Below are 18,789 nucleotides of genomic sequence, written 5' to 3' on the forward strand. Positions count from 1 at the left end.
TGAAAATTCTGAAAAATCCACTTTTGGAAACCTATCAATGCCATATTCAGAATTTTATAATTATATAAATAGTTTAGAAACAGTGTTTATTAATCGTTTCCCTGTATTAGCAGCTGAGAAAAAAGTAGGTAAAAATTGAAACTTAGTATGCTATCAATTTACTATTCTCACCAATGTGAACATTTTAATAAAGACTATCTTTTAAATTTATTCATAAGATTTAGGATTTATTCATCATTAAAGTTTTTAAATAGGGAGATGGCTTCTGAAAAAATAAGGAAAAATAGAAAATTAGCAACATTAAAACATTTATAATTATTAATTATTAATAACTGTTATTTTTTATTTGTTAATATGTATCAATATGGATCAACATGGATCAATATGGAACAATATGATCTACGAGAGTAGGGCGTCATTCCAATGAAATTGTATCTAGATAGTTATTTGAATAAAAATGTATTTGAGTTATCTGAAAACATTATTATTCCAATAATAATATTTTCAAATTATTCAAATAAAAATGCATTAATTAATTGGAATAAAATAGTGTCTTTTTATCTGTGAACAATATTTTTCGTAAATTATTGTATTACAATATTTTTGTTACTCCTATTTGGACCTACTGCATCGCGCAGTAACCAATCAGATCCTGTTTTTTGGAAATCTATTGTTATATTCCGAAGTGCACTATCTGGTTTCATTTAATCTGTGGTAAAACCTTCTGCATATGCCTTACCTACTTTCGTACGTTCTAAGCTAAATGCTAATGACTCTCCCTATAAAGAATAAATTCAGGTAAGCGTTGTTAAGGTGGATTCACACGTCGTCGTGTCTTGTATGTAGTCTGTAGAGTTGAATATATTCAACTTGTAGGTAATATGTGACCAACATTTAGTTACTTATGTATTAAGTAAGTACATGGTACAAGGTATGAGGTGTGAATCCACCTTCACTCTTCAGCTTGTTGAGGTACCATTATACCAGGTACAACGGTATGCGTTACAAATTCTTTGTCCGTTCCTTCATAATAGGAATGACTATATCAGGACCTCACATTCTCATATACTGTAGCGCTATTCAGTTTAAACAAACTTCATTGACTACATGTTCGTATTTCCTAGAATTGTTCCTATAAAAAAAGGCAAGAACTCAGAAGACTTGGAATAATATTTATACTGAGGTTTTATGTCGGAAACACTTTAATTTACCTAGTAAAACAAAAAATAATTCAAAACATTTAACACGTAGTACGAGTGTCGCTTCAAATGTACACTCGTGGTAAGTACTTACGTTCTAGCCCAGTGGTTCTCAACCTTTTTTGGTTCACGGCACACTATTATACATCACAAGTTTTCACGGTACACTCACGTACTTGACAACCACAACATCTTTGGCAACTTCGCTGAAGACATTAGTTAATTTAAATAGTTATCATCGCCACGCACCTAAATATGTATGACATTTCTCCCGGCACATCTAGTCGATCTCGCAGCACAGTAGTGTGCCGTGGCCAGTGTTGGGAATAGATAACTAAATTTCTATCTAGATAAAGATAAAGATAAAAAATAAATATTTTATCTAGATAAAGATAGAGATAAATAAATTTAATTTTTATCTAGATAAAGATAATTAAACAACCATTTTATCTAGATAAAATTAAGATAAATTGTATAATATGAAAATTTATATTTTTTCGCAATAGATATTTAACTAATATTATTCTATCTCGACCATTCGTTAATTTTGTTTATTTAGAATTACACGATGTTACGATGGATAGGGGGGACGGGGAAAGAGTGCTGTCACCAATCAATATAACCGTAACGTGTGTTACTGAGTTAGTGTGTGTCACGGACTAAGATATAATATATATATAATATATATCTTAGTCCGTGGTGTGTGTTAAATTAGTATCTATTTATGATATTTATAAATAGTACTCAGATAATAATACTGAAATAAACACAAATAAGTATCTAATCGACAAACCCATCGGCCATCATTATTGTTAAATTAGTCTATAGTAATATTTGTATATATACGATATACCATTAGCAATAAATTAATATTAAATAATAAATAATAACGAATAAAAATTTTAAAAATTCAATTGTAATTAAAACCAAAAAGTATGTCCTCGAATAATTTATCTATATATCTAGATACGTAAATTGTTTATCTAAGATAATTTCTTAAGATAATTGTCAACAGTTTATTTATATTTATCTAGATAAGATAAAGATAATTTTATTATTTATCTAGATAAATTATCTAGATAAAATTATCTAGATAATCCCAACACTGGCCGTGGCACACCGGTTGAGAACCACTGTTCTAGCCGAATCACTTAGCGACAACAGAACTGCTCGTGTCTACTGTCTACGCTAAGTTATAAATCAAAATATTATTGTCATTTGTCGCCTCAGCACATTTAGATTCGCTGGCCTAACCTATTCTAATAATTAACTGCTTAAAATATTCCCACGGGGCCACGTCCCACCTATTTTACATTTGTATTAAATAATATCATATTGACAACAACTATCTACCTCTACAATAAACGACAAAGTTTTTTATTGAAAATTGAAATAATATAAGTTAATTATATTACATTTCTACTGGTTTATAAAAAATAACCATAGACATATAATTATACATAAAAATAATAAATATATATTTATATGTCTATGTGAATAATACCTATTTGCTCTAAAAATGAGGAATATGATAGGTAGGTAGGGACGTAGGGTGCATAGCAAAACCTCCGCCTATTTTCACATAAATAATCAAAAAGTAACTAAAAAAAGAATCTTCACATTTTCTAACCTAAAACCGAAATGATTAAAGTTTGAAGATGAGATTCAAGATTTTCAACAAGAAAAATTCGATACGTATCGATACGGAATAGTTACGTACCACCTCGTATCGAAGTCCGGGTCCGATACGGGTCGGTACGTATCGCTTGTATATTGCACGTGTAACATCTTGAACGCTCAAAATTGACCCGATACGTACCGATACACATCGTACACTCCAAATTCTTTCTTGAAAATCTTGATTGACTCACAGGCCACAGCCATAGAGTAATATTACTCTATGCTCATAGCTGTGGAAAAAGACGCTAGCGCTTTCTATTATCACAATTTAAATCATGAACTAATCAGTAACCATCACACTTCATAATTTGAATTTATGTCATAGATCCTATTTTACGATTTAAGATAATGTATATAAATACCTTAAGTACTTTAGGTACTTATTACTTAGCCACATACAAAAATTTGTTATTTTGTATAACGTATGGTATTATTTCCGGCAGGGCTTAAAGTGGGAAAAAGTTCTAGAGGGGACTAATGTCTCCACATAGTTTTGAGCGTTCTATTATAATTTTATGTACAATGTCTTATGTATAAAATCCTAATTTGTTAAAGGGGAGGCTTTTTAACCGCCGTCAGAGGTAGGGGTTCTGAGTCCTCCTACTCCCCCCACTTTAACTGCTGATATAACCATATTAGAGAGTTTTAGTATAAAATTTTGTTTTAGGTGTTATTGAAATGAATGGACTAATATACCTAATGGGAGGTGACGATAGTAATTCAGATTCATATTGCATTCCAAGAACCGGAGAGTGGGAACAAATAGTTGGAGTATCATTGAATTCTTCAAAACATACTAACACACAAGCATTTACTATTGATGCAATGAAAATATATATCCAAAGAACATTTTAGAATATTATTCTAGTAACACTATAGGTCTCACACAAGGCAAGACCTTACATTGAAATAGAAAGTTTTCATGTTTTTGTTTTTTTAATTTTAAAAGTAAAAATAAATGCCCAGACAAACACTTAAAATAATAAACTGCAAATTATATTTTATTTTAAAATGTATTTTTTATTTAAACAGTATTAATGTTTAAACAATTGTATTATATTTAAAATTCTAAAGTCGATTATACTTAATTTGTACTTGCTTGTAACAATGGCATATCTCTCACATTGACTCCACAGTTGCCAAATTATAATTTATAATCTAGTTTTCACTTGATTTTTATATAATCCGAAATAAAGTTATCTAACAAAAATCCATACCTATTTTGTCTTTATAATGTCTTTCAAGCGAAACATATTAACCCTTTAAGTGTTAGTAGTGAGTATAGAAGCCACTTATGTTAGTACGGTAGATGAGCAAAACAATATCAATGAATTGAACATTATAACAACCGTGGCATTTATAAAGCCACTTATGAAATGATGGTAGATGGGCAGAGCTATTTTGATCTGAATATGTCAAGGTTAGTAGTCGAATACTATTCTGTTACTTATTAATAGCATTTTTGTTTATATAACCATCAACATAGTATCAACACCTAGGCCTGTATATGGTGGCTTTAATGTATGCCACCAAACTATAAAGGGTCATGATTTTTCTTCGACTTAGAATAAAATAATATCATATTATGAATGATATTAAAAATTTAATTTATTTTTAATAATAAAAGAATTTCAATTGCAACTTATTTATTGAAAAATGCTTTCCTTAGCATAACTATAACAAATATTGAGTTTTTAGAAATAAATAGTAGTTACAATAATATAATAGGTAAAATAATATATTATGTATGGTCAGTTTTAATTTCATTATTATCAAATATTATCTTTGGGCTTATGCTGACAAAGACAAATAATATATCATTTAAAACTACAGAACATAGCAGTTATATCAATGTATAATTTGTTAAATATACTTCATTAAAAAACATAAAAATAAAATACCTGAAAAAAACTAATGCTTACTCAGTTATGGTGTTAAAAACTCATGTTAAAATAACTAAATTCGTTCAAATCGATACAAAACATATGTAAAATTGTATAAGAGGCCTTATCAATAATGTTCTTAGGTACTTAGTTAATATTCTAGCCAATATTTCGTCAATTTTAAAAATTGACAAAAAAAATTAACTTTTCTTATTTGTTGGTCGTTATATCAAACAGTGGCACATATTTATGCCACTTTTGATAAAAAAAGTGGTTTTATACTGCTATCGCAACGTTTTACAAACAACACATGTTCATAAATACTTATTCCAAAGACAATGTAACGATATTGATAGTAATAATCAAATTATTAATCATTTTACCGCGTTTTTTTCACTGATAATTAAGTGGCTACTATGCATGCCACAGCTACGTAAAACCCGTAATACCATAAAAAATCCTGAGCATACAGACTATATTACTGGTGGCTTCTATGGATGCCACAGTTGCCTTAATCTCTGAATTCAAAATTAAAGACTGCGCGTTAAAGGGTTAAGGAAAAACAAAAATGTTCACAAAACCATACCTATTGGCTATTTCAATAAAATTGATTTTGTTTTTTTTCCAAATGTATCTTTACACATTAAATAATTTTTCTTGTACTAATAGTGTAACTTCTAAACGACTTGAATGATTGAGGTAATAAGTTATATCGATAAACTCCTCCAGACTAGGATGGTTATAGATTCATATAGTCATATGGGAAAATCTAGATCAAATATTTTATTTGGGACGAGTTTACAATCGTACAAATACTTATAAGTCAAGACCGTGTTTGAACGCATTTAAAATTTTAAATATGCACTTACCTAAACGACAATATTATACACAATATATTTTATGATTGTGATGAAAAAATACAATTTATTCAGTATTATAAAAACAATAAGTTACAATAATATGTTCCATATTGATTTCAGTTAAATTATGACGGCAATTTGTGACATGTTTGTATGCAAAAAAAGTTTGTTCCAAATCAACGCTTGTTATGGGTGCATATTTGAAACTAGACATTTCTGAGGAATAATGTTTGATAGGAGAACTCTTCATGTCAGTGGTGTATTTTAAAAATGTCCTTTAAAGTTAGCGAACTTTTATTTTTACTAATAATTTCAGAATAATTTTTATAAATATTTTCATTTTCAGAAAGATTATTAAAAGAATTTGTAACTTGTTCAAAAATGTCTAAAGCACTCATGAGTGACAAACCTGTAATCACAAGCTTTTATTATAACTTTCAACAAAAATCAAAAAATGTGTTTCAATGTAAGTTAAATTGTTAATTATATTTGATTTCGTTAGAATTTGTTTACAATTTGCTTTTGACATCTTCTCGTAAGCTTTGAATAACGTTTTTAAAATTTTCAAAATTATCTGCATGAAATGTAGTATTGACGATAATTGGATAATGTTGGATGAAATAAATAAGATAATTCTACTATAGACAAATCAGCATGCGGAAACGTAACATTCATATTTTTTTAAATATTTTCAATTTTGGTGTTGTGGAATAAATGTATACATAATAATTGTACATAAAATTATTAAATTAAATTAAATCATTTAAATGTATACATAGTATGTATGTGTTTTTATGGAAAAAATGAACTTGTACCCAAAATATGCCTGAATATGCAAAGTAAAAATTTGTAATATTATTTATTTAAGTATGATTGATAAAAATCCATTTGCTACAAGTAATTACTTATAAAAATATGAACGGTATTTATAAAAACAAATAAAGATAGGTGGGTAGGTACAAAAAATTATGATAGAATATGTAGAATACGTATCAATCTTATCTTAATCTATAACTTAATTGGTATGTAGGTACAAGGTACCTATTTACAACTTCTTATAATTAATAGTTTATAATTTATATATAGGTATGCATTAAATAAAAAAATATTAAATTGTTCATTCGTCGGAGATTAGCCATAATAAAATCATGTTCGTTTTTGTTTTTATCTGACACAACACTCAAATACTCAATGTACATTAGAACTATGTATTTTAGTGTTTAATTTTAATAAATTAATATACTTAAATATTTACAGCTAACGTTTACCAAACTTACTAAATATTTGTTTAATATTAATGTCTGGTAAAATATTTAATAGCAACAAAACATTTTAATTTATTTTTGACATTTTAATCTTTGGAGTATTTTACCTTTAAATAATAATAACTATAATAAAATAGTATTCAATTTTCATACATAATATTTAATATTCTTATTAATAATATTTTACTAAGCTAGATAGTAATTTTTAACTATGATGATTGTTTTATTTGTAATAATAATTATTACTGCAACAGTGGTTTCTCCAGCGGACACGGCAAACATCTTAGCTGTGTTTCCTCATCAAGGATTAAGTCATCATTTGGTTTTCTTACCGTACGTCCAAGGACTCGCTAACAAAGGACATTTCATCACTCTTATCAGTAACTATCCGATAGAACATCCAAACATAAATAATTTATCAATTAGAGGATCAATAGCTATTACCAATAACAAAGAAAATATCAGCCACTTCGAAAGTGATTCAATGAATGAAATACAACGTTCTATGAATACCATTTGGAGTTTTTATACTCGCGGAACAATGTACGAAGCCATATTTACAGTTGATAGCGTGAAGACATTATTAAACAGTCCTTCTAAATTTGATTTACTCATTACAGAACATTTTAACAACGAACTATTTTTGGGTTTTGTATTGAAGTTCAATATACCTTTTATACTTCTGAGTAGTTGCAACTTGTTGCCCTGGAATCAGCAAGCGATCGGACAGCCATATTCGTTAGCAAATATACCTACAACTTTGACCAGCCTAAGTGCAAAAATGAACTTTAATAGCAGAGTTATAAATATAATTTCTCATGCAGTACAACTATTTGGTTTTAACCTGTTGTGTCGGACTAGAGACGAAGCCGTCATTAAACGAAATATTGACTTTGAAATTTCAGTGAACCAATTAATTTTGAACGCTAGTTTGATCATGGTTAACACTCATTTCACAATGTTTGAATCCAGACCTCTAGTCCCAGCTGTTGTGGAAATCGGTGGTATACACATAATGCCAACCAAACCTTTGCCTATTGTAAGTAACCAATTTTTGTGATTATAATAAAATTATAGTAAGTTTTGATTTCAATAAGAGAGCATCTAACATCAGTCATGTCATTTTTAATTATAAATTAGGTAAGTATAATATACTTACGAAGAAAAAATCGGAATTTTATACACCCAATTACCCGAATCAATTGAGTAATATATATATTGTTATTGGTTATTATACATTATAATCACTCAAACGTTATTGTGATAAAAAAAAAATTATTTTGCCTGCTCTAATTATTAGATTATTAAAAAACGAAGAAAATTTTTATCTGAAGTACAAAAATGTTGTGGAATAATATGTTTTTATTCTAATTGTGTGTTTAGTCATAGTGCGTTCAAATACACATCCGATATGGAAATTATGAATTGCAACTCACAAATTATTTTAAATTGTAATACTACAATAATTGTTGTTTATACCACTTATACTTACGTTCACCCAAAATGCTTTGTGTGTAGATGTTCTAGATGTATTTCCAAACCTCCAATCGAAGCCCAATCGAAGGTACCCATATAATTATCTGATCGTTTTCGACTCTTACTGCATGTATGAACTTCACGTACGTTGCCATAATGTGACGGTATGTATTGAACGAACATTTCTTCCACCAATTTCAATTTTGCAATTTTTTCTATGCCAGTATTCATCTCGTTTTTTTACGACTGGTTTACCAGACAAATTCATTTGTCTATAGTTGGGGTGATGAAACTTCTTCCACACCCCACCCACTTGAAATTGTTTTGCAAATTTGAACAAATACATTCGAATTGAGTGCTAAATATTTACATAGAAAAATGTGCACAATTTGAACCTGCAAGAAGACGCTCAAGATTTGATTGTGACCGAAACATGTTACAACCCCGATCTGTTCCTGTCCTTGGTAGAACGATTTAAAGCTCTGTCCATTGCGTGGACTATATCCCCATTACTCATTAGCCGTTATTCAAACGGTCCACCGGTTCATTCATCCTGCATACCTATAAATTAATATGTATACAAATTACCAGTACTAAAATTATAATGACAACGTAAGGACTGAATATGAATTTCGGGTAACTTATAACACACAATTGCGATCAATATGGCTTTTCATAATTGTTATATGAGATCGGCTGCAATGTCCTCTCGGGAAATCGCTTCAAAAAGTTTTTAAAATTCATCCCATTTCGATCAGTTAGGCAGTGTTGACTAATTTGTTGTTTGTAAACGTAATATAATATGTAGATTCCATTTCCATGTTTTGCGGGAAAGTAGGCAGGCTATTAGTTCAGTGCCGGATCTACAAACAAGGTTACCAATATACCTTATAGCATATTACAAAACGTCGAAGTAGAGCTGCACGCAAATCCATCAAAACCACTGGAGACTGTAGAGAATTGAGTATAATAAAAACATTCGTAAAACACAAGGCCTAATATATTATTGAATCGTTACATACCAATTGTCTTATTTATTTAACCCTCACCATCGTAACGATTGGGAGTTAATTGATTTTTATATTTTCATTATTAGTGATGTGATTGCCATTTTTAATTTTTATAAAATATAACACAAATAAATGAATAAATAGTATTGATATATTAATAGTAATAACAGCCTACGTGGATTTTATAATTATTATAAATGTATTAATTCAATTAGTTTTACATTTATACATAGGACATCCAGAAATATATTGATGAAGCCGTGAACGGAGTTATTTATTTTTGCATGGGCAGTTTATTACGGGGCGAATCTTTTTCTGCAGAAAAAAGACGGATGTTCTTAAATGTTTTTGATAAAATTCCACAACGAATTCTGTGGAAATGGGAAGGAGAATTACCCGAAAAACCGTCCAATGTAATGATTCGCAAATGGATGCCCCAACGAGATATTTTAGGTACATACGAATTTGACATACTTTATGTTATTTAATAAAACTTTTGCATATATGCTTTACACTGCAGCAATTTTAAATTTTAAATTTTAATTGTAATACCTATATTGTAAGTAATGTTTAATTGTTTTTATTTGTGTACAGCCCATCCGAATGTTAAGCTATTTATATCTCATGGTGGACTATTGGGAACTACCGAAGCTGTGTATGAAGGAGTTCCAATTTTATCAATGCCAATTTCTGGTGATCAAGTAACAAACATCAAATCTATTGTAAGCAAAGGAGCTGCAGAGATGATGAATTACGGAGATTTGAAGGAAGATGACATTTTTATAAAAATAACAACCATGCTCACAAATCCCATGTAAGTGTACCCAGCGCGGTCGTGGCTCGAGCTAAGTAAAAAAAATATAGCGGCAGCGCGGCAATAATTACTATATTAATATATTATTATATGGAAGCAGGAGTTGTCGTTTTAAACAGTGTACATTTTGAAGTTTTTTTTAACCGGACCCTACGAATTATCTACTGAATTAATTAATACCTAATAAATTGGAAAAATCAGACAAATTGTACAGGTGATCCTTTTGCAAAAAATTATCGAAATCGCACAGTTAGAAATTATTTTATTAAGAAAACGTGTACATTTTTTAATGAGAAATCGTAATGAAATCTAGAATCACGGGGGCCGCATCTCGCGTTGTCGTGCCGACCGGTTCTCCCTCTCCATTTCGTGTACGTAGTACAAAATGACATATTTCATTATTGCTGTCTTGCGTTCCATATTTTTTATCTGTTTCATTTCGTTATCAACTATCGTCTATCGCTATATTATATTATTATCTAATATATTTTATGGGCTATCGCTTCGTTGTGTTGCCGTCGCATGTCGTTGGTGTGTATATTGTGTCTAATGTGTTATTGTGTTAAGGTTAACCATGTGCTTTATCTTAAATTAAATATAGTACTATGATGGTAATACACTACTATAGTACTTTAGTATAAGTATGAATAAAAAAATAAACATAGTGATAAAATAAAGTCCCCCAAAAAACTGTAAATAAATAAATGCTGAGCAAAAATTTAATTAAAGTACACTATTTTGATTCAATAATTTATTTACTTGGCTAGAAACTATTTTGAGTAGAAATGTTTATTAAAATATTTCAAACTAAAAGGAATTTCCAAATCCTTTTGTTTATTTTGTTCACGTTATTTCGTGTGCCGCGTATACAAGCATATAATTTTTCACCGAGGAAATAAGTTAGTGAAACAAAATAAGTGTACTTTAATTTAATTTACATGGAATTTAATTATGATATCACAATATCTTTATAGTACTAAAAAATCTGGTTTTTTTTACTTGGCCGTTACACGTTGTTCGACGAAGTGTTTTTGTTGTGATCGTTATTATATTTTTTAATATCACGGACCCTGCATATCCCCCAGTATAACACTTATCTCGTATCGTTATGGTCAGTGGCGGCTCTCTGACTTTAATATATCACTAGTCATAGGTATAACAAATTAAATATGCATATTATGTCATTACTCATCACTAGGGCCAACAATTATATGCCCCAAAAATCTACAAAATATGTATGCAGTTATGGCCCTAAAAATTACTAAAATATGCTTTAAAAAAAATGTTATTGTAAAAAAATGATTAAATGATTAATTGTTTTATGTATTATACAATTTATACTATAATACAATATTATTGCCAATGAATAATGGCTTACAAAAATGTGTGATATTAAAAAATATTAAAAAATTAAAATTAATAAGTTAAACAAAATCATTAATCAGATGATAGGTAAGCATTTCAATTTTTATCCGATGTTATTACATTGAACAATTAATGATTTGTATAAGTTTTCAAACAGCATTGAGCGTCGATTGTCCGTTAACAAATCAGAACTTAACGTTAACTACGTTAACTGCACAGAGTAGAGAGTATACACACTATAATAATGTAATATATTATTTCTCTGCTATAGTCAGTATACCTACATTTATTTGTACTTGCAGATCACGAACATAGGCTATGGAGTATGCGGGGTATCAATTATCAATTGTATTACCATAACAATCCATTAAAATGCATTTTTACTTATAACATACCCCCCCCCCCAATCATTGAAAATTCTGGGCACGCTACTGGTATTATATTATAGTTATGATCTTTACTTATTTGTTAAATATAGATACAAAAAAAAGGCTAAAGAGTTATCAGAAATATTTCGTGATCGACCCATGTCTCCTTTGGAAACTGCAGTGTATTGGACAGAGTATGTCATCCGACATAAAGGGGCACCGCATCATCGGTCTGTCGCCGTTGGTATGCCATGGTACCAATACTATTTAATCGATGTACTGGTTGTAATTTTCTTATCTGTAACAACAATTTTTGTATTACTCTACTGCTTAATTTTCAAAGTTATTTTAAAATTGTTGAATAGAAAATCTAAAAAAAAACAAAATTAATAATAGAATGAACTTGGCTTGTGTCTTAATAAAAATACTACAAATATAATGAATACTTTCTTATTATAAGAGCGAGTATATTATATTTAGCGCTCTAGAATCTAGGTTTATATATATATATAACATATACATAAGTATTTACCTATAGTTGTTATTAACTTATAAGTTATATCATACAAAAGTGTATTATTGTATGATTAGTCGGAATAACATGAATGATGTTGTAAGCTTGGCGGTATGACAAGAAGTTACGAACCATTTCAAGGCCATTAAGAATTCTAAACACATTAACATTAGCCGCCCGAGAGTGTCGCTTCAATAGTGTTCTATGTTAGTACATTACACGATTTGAAATTATATTAGGCGGGAAAAAGTTTGGAGATCCATGCCGTAAAACGCCCGGTAGGCGCGTGACGATCGCGGCCTACTTTTCGTCGACCGCACTATATCTAGATTCTAGAGCACTAGTTCATACCAAGGAATATAATATTTTAAATTGTTCTATCACATCATCAATATTTATATTCTAAGCTAAGTTATGTCAATGAACATTGTTGGTAGTCCAATGTGGTTCATCGTGTACTCGTTGCATTGCACTAACTACTATGTAACTTTGTTTTGATTAAACGCAATTTTTAAAATGTTCAACTAGTCCGCATTACTTCTATTGCAAGTACAGATTCAAAATATTTTAATTATTCCTAAACCTTAATCACTAATTTAAACGTTTAACTACGGAATATCTTTATTACCTATTGCCGATATCATTAGTAACAATAATTAAATATTAATAATAACGAATGAACTATACATAGATCTTTTTGTTCATATATCTTATCTCAGATTCGTGGTAAATTTGTATCAAAAACTCGTGAACACGATTGCCTAAATAATGACTACCAGTATAAATTTCGTAATATTTGTAATTTGTATAGTTTATTTGGATAAAAATTCAGACCGCAGGGAGATCAGTTGCCCAGCATGCCCCCACGTACGCAAGGTAAATTGCTAAAAAGAACAGGGAAAAAATGAACATAATATACAAAAAAGATCACTGGAAAGAGAACAACTTAAAAATTAAAAATATATTAATTTATTGATTATCACAAAAAAAAATTACTTATTTCTTTAAAATAATAATTTTATTTTTATTTATTATTAATACTGCACACCTGTATAATAAGTCTAATTGTCTATAGGTATTATATTCACATAAATGCTTCATTGATCGCTCTTATTCTTGTGCAAAATATTTTATAAATTATTTGACATTAATTTTTAATTCAATATTTTAAACAATTTTTAATCATTAGCAAAAGTTTTAATTTTTTTTTAAATAGGTACTCTTTTTACATAATTTTAACCTTAAAAGAAAAATTTTTAAAAATTATATTAATATCTTTTTTAATTGTTCTATTTTTTTGTGTTCTTTTTTCGGGATTCAGTGCTCACGCCTATCAATGCTGATTTGTTTTGTAGTTGTGGACTGTATATTAGCCTGGTATTAAATCTTTCATTTGTTAATGGAATCGGGACTCATGATTTTGCCACATTACGGTTGACCACTATCTGTTAATAATGAATCGTTACATACACAAAATGTTGGTGAACAATTTTATTATGTGCTCAGTGCTAGCAGGGCGGACTAGTAGGGTCTATGGTATTATTTAAAATGTTATCGGGTGTTATTATTTTTATTTTACTTTTCTTTAACGCTATTGTGACAGTATTCTTTTGATAATTGTGTTTTAATTTATTAAATAATGTATATATGATAGTTATTAACACGTTGGCTGCCACATGGCCGCCGGCGACCCAATAACTCCTTTCAGAGCGTGGTGGGCCATACTATTTTTTACATAGTTTGTCATAAATGATTTGTCTTAATTCATTCATTTTTCTTTTCGATGCCCCACTTTTTGAAATTTCGTTTAGACATAATTAAGTAAATGTGCCAACGATAAAACTCAAAAGAAGTTAAATTTTTTTTATGTAAAATTTATAGGGGTAAATTTATATACCACCTATATGTGGCCCGAATAAATTTATCCCGGTAAAAAAGTACGCACACGCGATGTTATAAAATAAAACCAACCGTAATACTGGTTGCTGTAGTGGAAGATGGGGATAGTGACAGAAATGTTGGTTTTAAGCAGGGCTTGCATTTGAAAAAAAATTTTGTTTTAAGTTATTTACAATCAAAACGTTATACAAATTTTGAGTTGATCGTTATTCAAAATTTAAACGTTATTCAACTATTGTGTTTATCGTTATTCAGAATTAAAACCTTATACAATTTTTGCGTTTATCGTTATTTAAAATGTAAAAGCATTTAGATACCTGTTTTAAAAGTACACAGACCGCAATTTAAAAGTATATGACTATGACCTTTTTTGGGGACATTATTTCCCTATTCTGAGTTTTAAGTAGGTATTGAATAATTTTATTTCTTTTATTTTATTTATTTAATTAAATGGATTAGATAACCCAATTACATATTATTTACAAAATTAGAGCACAGTGATACAGATTAAATTATAATACATAGTTCGTAAAGAAATGGAAACAGAATAAATGATATTACAGTATGATAATAATTAATCTTAAGAGTAATAAATAATAATGTATTATTTAATTTAATAAATTGCCTAGGCTCTAAGGAGTAAGGACTTTATAATAAAATAATAAATATAAAAAAAAGTCATGATTATTATTTTTAAATTTTTAATGTATTATTCATTAGGTTTTTAGTTGTTAAAATTATTTAGTAAGTTTTACAATATTGTGCGTGAGAATATCATATAAGCAGGAATTTATAAATATAATAATATAAATATAAATATTAAACATTTGACAACAATTGGACAAACACTGACAAGTGACGACTGAACAAATTTGAGCTAACTGAAAACCGAACACAATAGTTTGAATAGTTGAGACAGAGTAGTACAGATAGTACAGTACAATATTATCAGAGTATCACTATTATTAGCTATTGGTAATTAAATTATATTAAACTGATTAACTTAATATTAATAATAATGTCTCTTTAAATATAAAGTGTATTTTTGTTTACAAAATAATCGAACATTATTTTCATTACAATATTAAAACGTATTATTCATTTTGAATACCTAGGTATAATTATACATTATTGATTATAAATAAAATGAAATTTTATAAATTTTATAAACGTCATATTCCATCTTTGTCTGATTTAAAATCTTCGGATAGTTCCTGAAACAAACAAAATCAATATTTTACAATTAAACCCTTCATATTTTCTCACTTAAAATACTTAAAAATATACTGGCTTGGAGATGAACTAATTAAAAGATTAAAACTAATAGTTAAAACCCACTACTAAAATTAATTAGAACAACTTTAGATTTGGTATTAATATCTCCTGGATCAAGTAAAATAATGTACCAATGTATTATAAATTGTAATATGCCATGTACCTAAAGCTAGTAATCTATTCTCCATATTGTGAAAGTGTCGACAAAAAAAATGTTTATAAGAATAAAATAACAAATCTCGTATATTTTGAACCTATACAAAAGATTGTTAAGAACTCAATTGGTACGAATGCACACAAAGACCAATTCATTTATACATAGATCGATAATTAGCAAAAACGATTTTCCTCAGTAGTTTAAAATTAAAAATTAAAAATGGTTACATAAAGTTAATTGAGTTCTTACTATAAATAGAATACTAAATAAACCGAACATATCTGAATGAGAACTTTATATTTGAAATAGCTTTTAATAATGAAATCCACTGAGAGTGTGTATAGATTTTTAAATGTCATGATTTATCATCAATAGAAACTAAAGTGACTAGTATAATAAAATATTTGAATACCATGACACCATCGTGCATTAGTGCAGTATAGATATGTTTTGTTAGATCATACTAACATATTATAATAAAAACATATTTAGGTGATTCGATAAATATGTTGAAGTATGTTGAAGTATTTATAAAATGAATGTGAGTAAATAAACACATTTTTTAGTTATTCTAAGTAATTTTAACAGAGCACATTCTAGCAATTATTATAAAACTAAATAACAAAATGCTAGTAAATTTCCACAGTTCTGCGAATATCAAAAAACTAAAAAGAAAATGAATACTACTATTAATACCTAACAATAGGTATTTTTATCTTAACTTTATTGAATCCATAGGTATAGTTTTAAATCATAGTCTTTCACTTTTATACACCCAAATAGTATAAATATAGAAAAGTGAAATCTTTGTCCATGACCTACCGTTTTCGTGTTGATATCCATATCAATGTAATATCCTAAAATAAAAACAAAAAATCATAAATGGCTTAGCGTGGTGAGGTCGCTGCAATACACCTTCTGCTGCCACTATAGTTCCTATACGAGTGACTACCTGGGTTCTTAGTGTTAAAAACTCAAGACCAATAAAAAAATTAAAATTAAAATTCATAAGCAATTTGGTTTATTCTATGATTAATAAACTTACATAAGAAATGCACAATTTAATTAACCTAAGTAAATAAATATTTTCTCCGTCTGTACACCTAAATATTCTTCACAGGGATATTAGCCACTTATTTGTAGTCTTGTATACAATTTGAGTGTTATATTTCATATTGCACTGAATTCAAACTTGTATAGGTATCCCCCAATAGAAGCATAATGCTAAAGGGGAGTCGCAAACATATTATTACTAATGTACTATTTATGGTATGTAATAATATTAATTTATATCGTTGTATGGAATTATATTTTGTTTTGCTACATAAATTATATATTATTATTGCTATATAGGTATAATTATTATTGTCTGTTAGTATCTTTTGCTTTTTGTGTACCTATGTAACAATACTTTAAAGACTATTAATATTGTTGGTCGCTGCACAATGAAAATAATATAATAAAGAAAAGCGGATAAGTGGATGTTGCTCGCCTGTGCAGTAGGTTACAAGTGGGTCACTTTAATGGATGGTGTTAAATTTGAATTCAATGATATAATTCATTGTATATGAAAAACGATTCTGAACGAAATGAATAATATTGCTTAATAATTTAGTATATTTGATGATGTCATCATGCTTAAAGTAATATATTTTACTACTAAGCATAATTAGTATTGAGTTCTAATGGCGGTAATATTCATTTTTGCAAAAAAATTACATTTGAACAGTCATTGAGCGTATATAAAATATAATAATATATTCTAAAAGTTTCGAGTTGGTATCTTAAATTTTTAAATTACAACAAAACAATTTAAATCATTATTCTTGGTTATCAAATACAGTGAAACTTTCGTATAACGAACTTCCATTTCATGAAATTTTCTGTTTAACGAAATATATTTAAGGACTATGACCTTCATTCTTAATTTTAAACATTGTTCAAAAATTGTGCATGAACAAAGAATTCGATATAGATAAGACACCGAAGATAGGCAAACTGATTAATTTTACTTCAGTACTTCAGTTTCAATATTGATGCAAACGGGTGTAAATACGAATTTTCTCTCGTTTTCTCTTCGTCCATAACTCAATAATTATTTATTTTAATTTATAAGATTAAAAACTAAGCTCAACTATAATATTTTATTTGATATTGTTTTTACTTAACACATATAACATAGAAGTACATACATTTCTACATAATTAATAAATTTAATTTAAAAAAAAAATACGTAATTCTATTTAATGAATTCCTCCATATTAAGAATTTTTTTTGTTGCTCATTCGATTTCGTATTTTGGAAGTTTTACTGTAGTATGTGATTTCGCCAAATTTGAAAATACAAAAACTATTCAAGAAACAGTGTTTATATATTTTTATGATATTTTGGTTGCAGAATTAAAGTTCGAACTCTACGTTCCACAGTCGCAGAATTATATAATCGATATGGACTTGACCGTCGACGAAGAGTTCTGTTATACATTATTTCTATTAAAAATATATTTAATGGGTCACTCAGATATTTAACCACCGACATGGGCTACTCTTACTGACGTTTGTAACACAGTCGAAGAACTGTTCTGTTTCATTTGATATTTAACAGAGAGAAGGATAAAATAATATAAAAAAAAACAGTAAGTGTAAGGCTCCGTTCGACGACTTTGGTTCGGTCTGTAAAAGCGATTTCGAAGCGGAAGAAGCCCGAATGGGGCACAAAGAAGGGCGAACGGAGGTCAAAAATCAAAAATTTTGAAGGAATCCCGGCGATGAGGCGAAGACGATATTTCAAAACGATAACTCCGCGATATTTTTTCGCGCTCCCATTGGCCGGCAAGCGAACGCCTGTGGAAGAAACGGAATAGTGGTCTTGGGTTCCGGGAGGAAAAGACTCGGGACCTTACCATTTCATACATTAAGACTAGCTCTTCATGCGTCGCTGGGGGAGACCCCCAGACCCTCCGTGTTAGCTGCCCGTGTACCTCGATTCCGGGCGTTGTGGAAGCCCCCTCCGGCGCCTTCGAGG

The 18,789-nt window shown here is 28.9% G+C and overlaps 2 protein-coding genes across 2 annotated transcripts in view; one reads left to right on the forward strand and one right to left on the reverse strand.

Moving 5' to 3' along the window:
• Positions 1-7,042: 7,042 nt before the first annotated feature.
• LOC111037144 (UDP-glucuronosyltransferase 2A1-like) lies at positions 7,043-12,322 on the forward strand. The gene is made up of 4 exons (XM_022319528.1): positions 7,043-7,926; positions 9,607-9,826; positions 9,968-10,187; positions 12,031-12,322. Exons 1-4 carry the CDS (start codon positions 7,099-7,101, stop codon positions 12,308-12,310), a joined length of 1,548 nt encoding a protein of 515 aa, XP_022175220.1. The 5' UTR covers positions 7,043-7,098; the 3' UTR covers positions 12,311-12,322.
• Positions 12,323-15,408: 3,086 nt separating this feature from the next.
• The window catches only part of LOC111037154, a 22,170-nt gene continuing 18,789 nt past the window's right edge, over positions 15,409-18,789 (reverse strand). The window contains exons 7-8 of the mRNA XM_022319539.1: positions 16,588-16,622; positions 15,409-15,547 (exon numbers count right to left, since the gene is read on the reverse strand). Coding sequence (XP_022175231.1) covers positions 15,506-15,547; positions 16,588-16,622 — 77 coding nt within the window. The 3' untranslated portion in view covers positions 15,409-15,505. The remainder of the gene's footprint in view (positions 15,548-16,587; positions 16,623-18,789) is intronic.

Source organism: Myzus persicae, unplaced genomic scaffold (assembly GCF_001856785.1).
Source record: "Myzus persicae strain clone G006 unplaced genomic scaffold, MPER_G0061.0, whole genome shotgun sequence".
NCBI classification, from domain to species: domain Eukaryota; kingdom Metazoa; phylum Arthropoda; class Insecta; order Hemiptera; family Aphididae; genus Myzus; species Myzus persicae.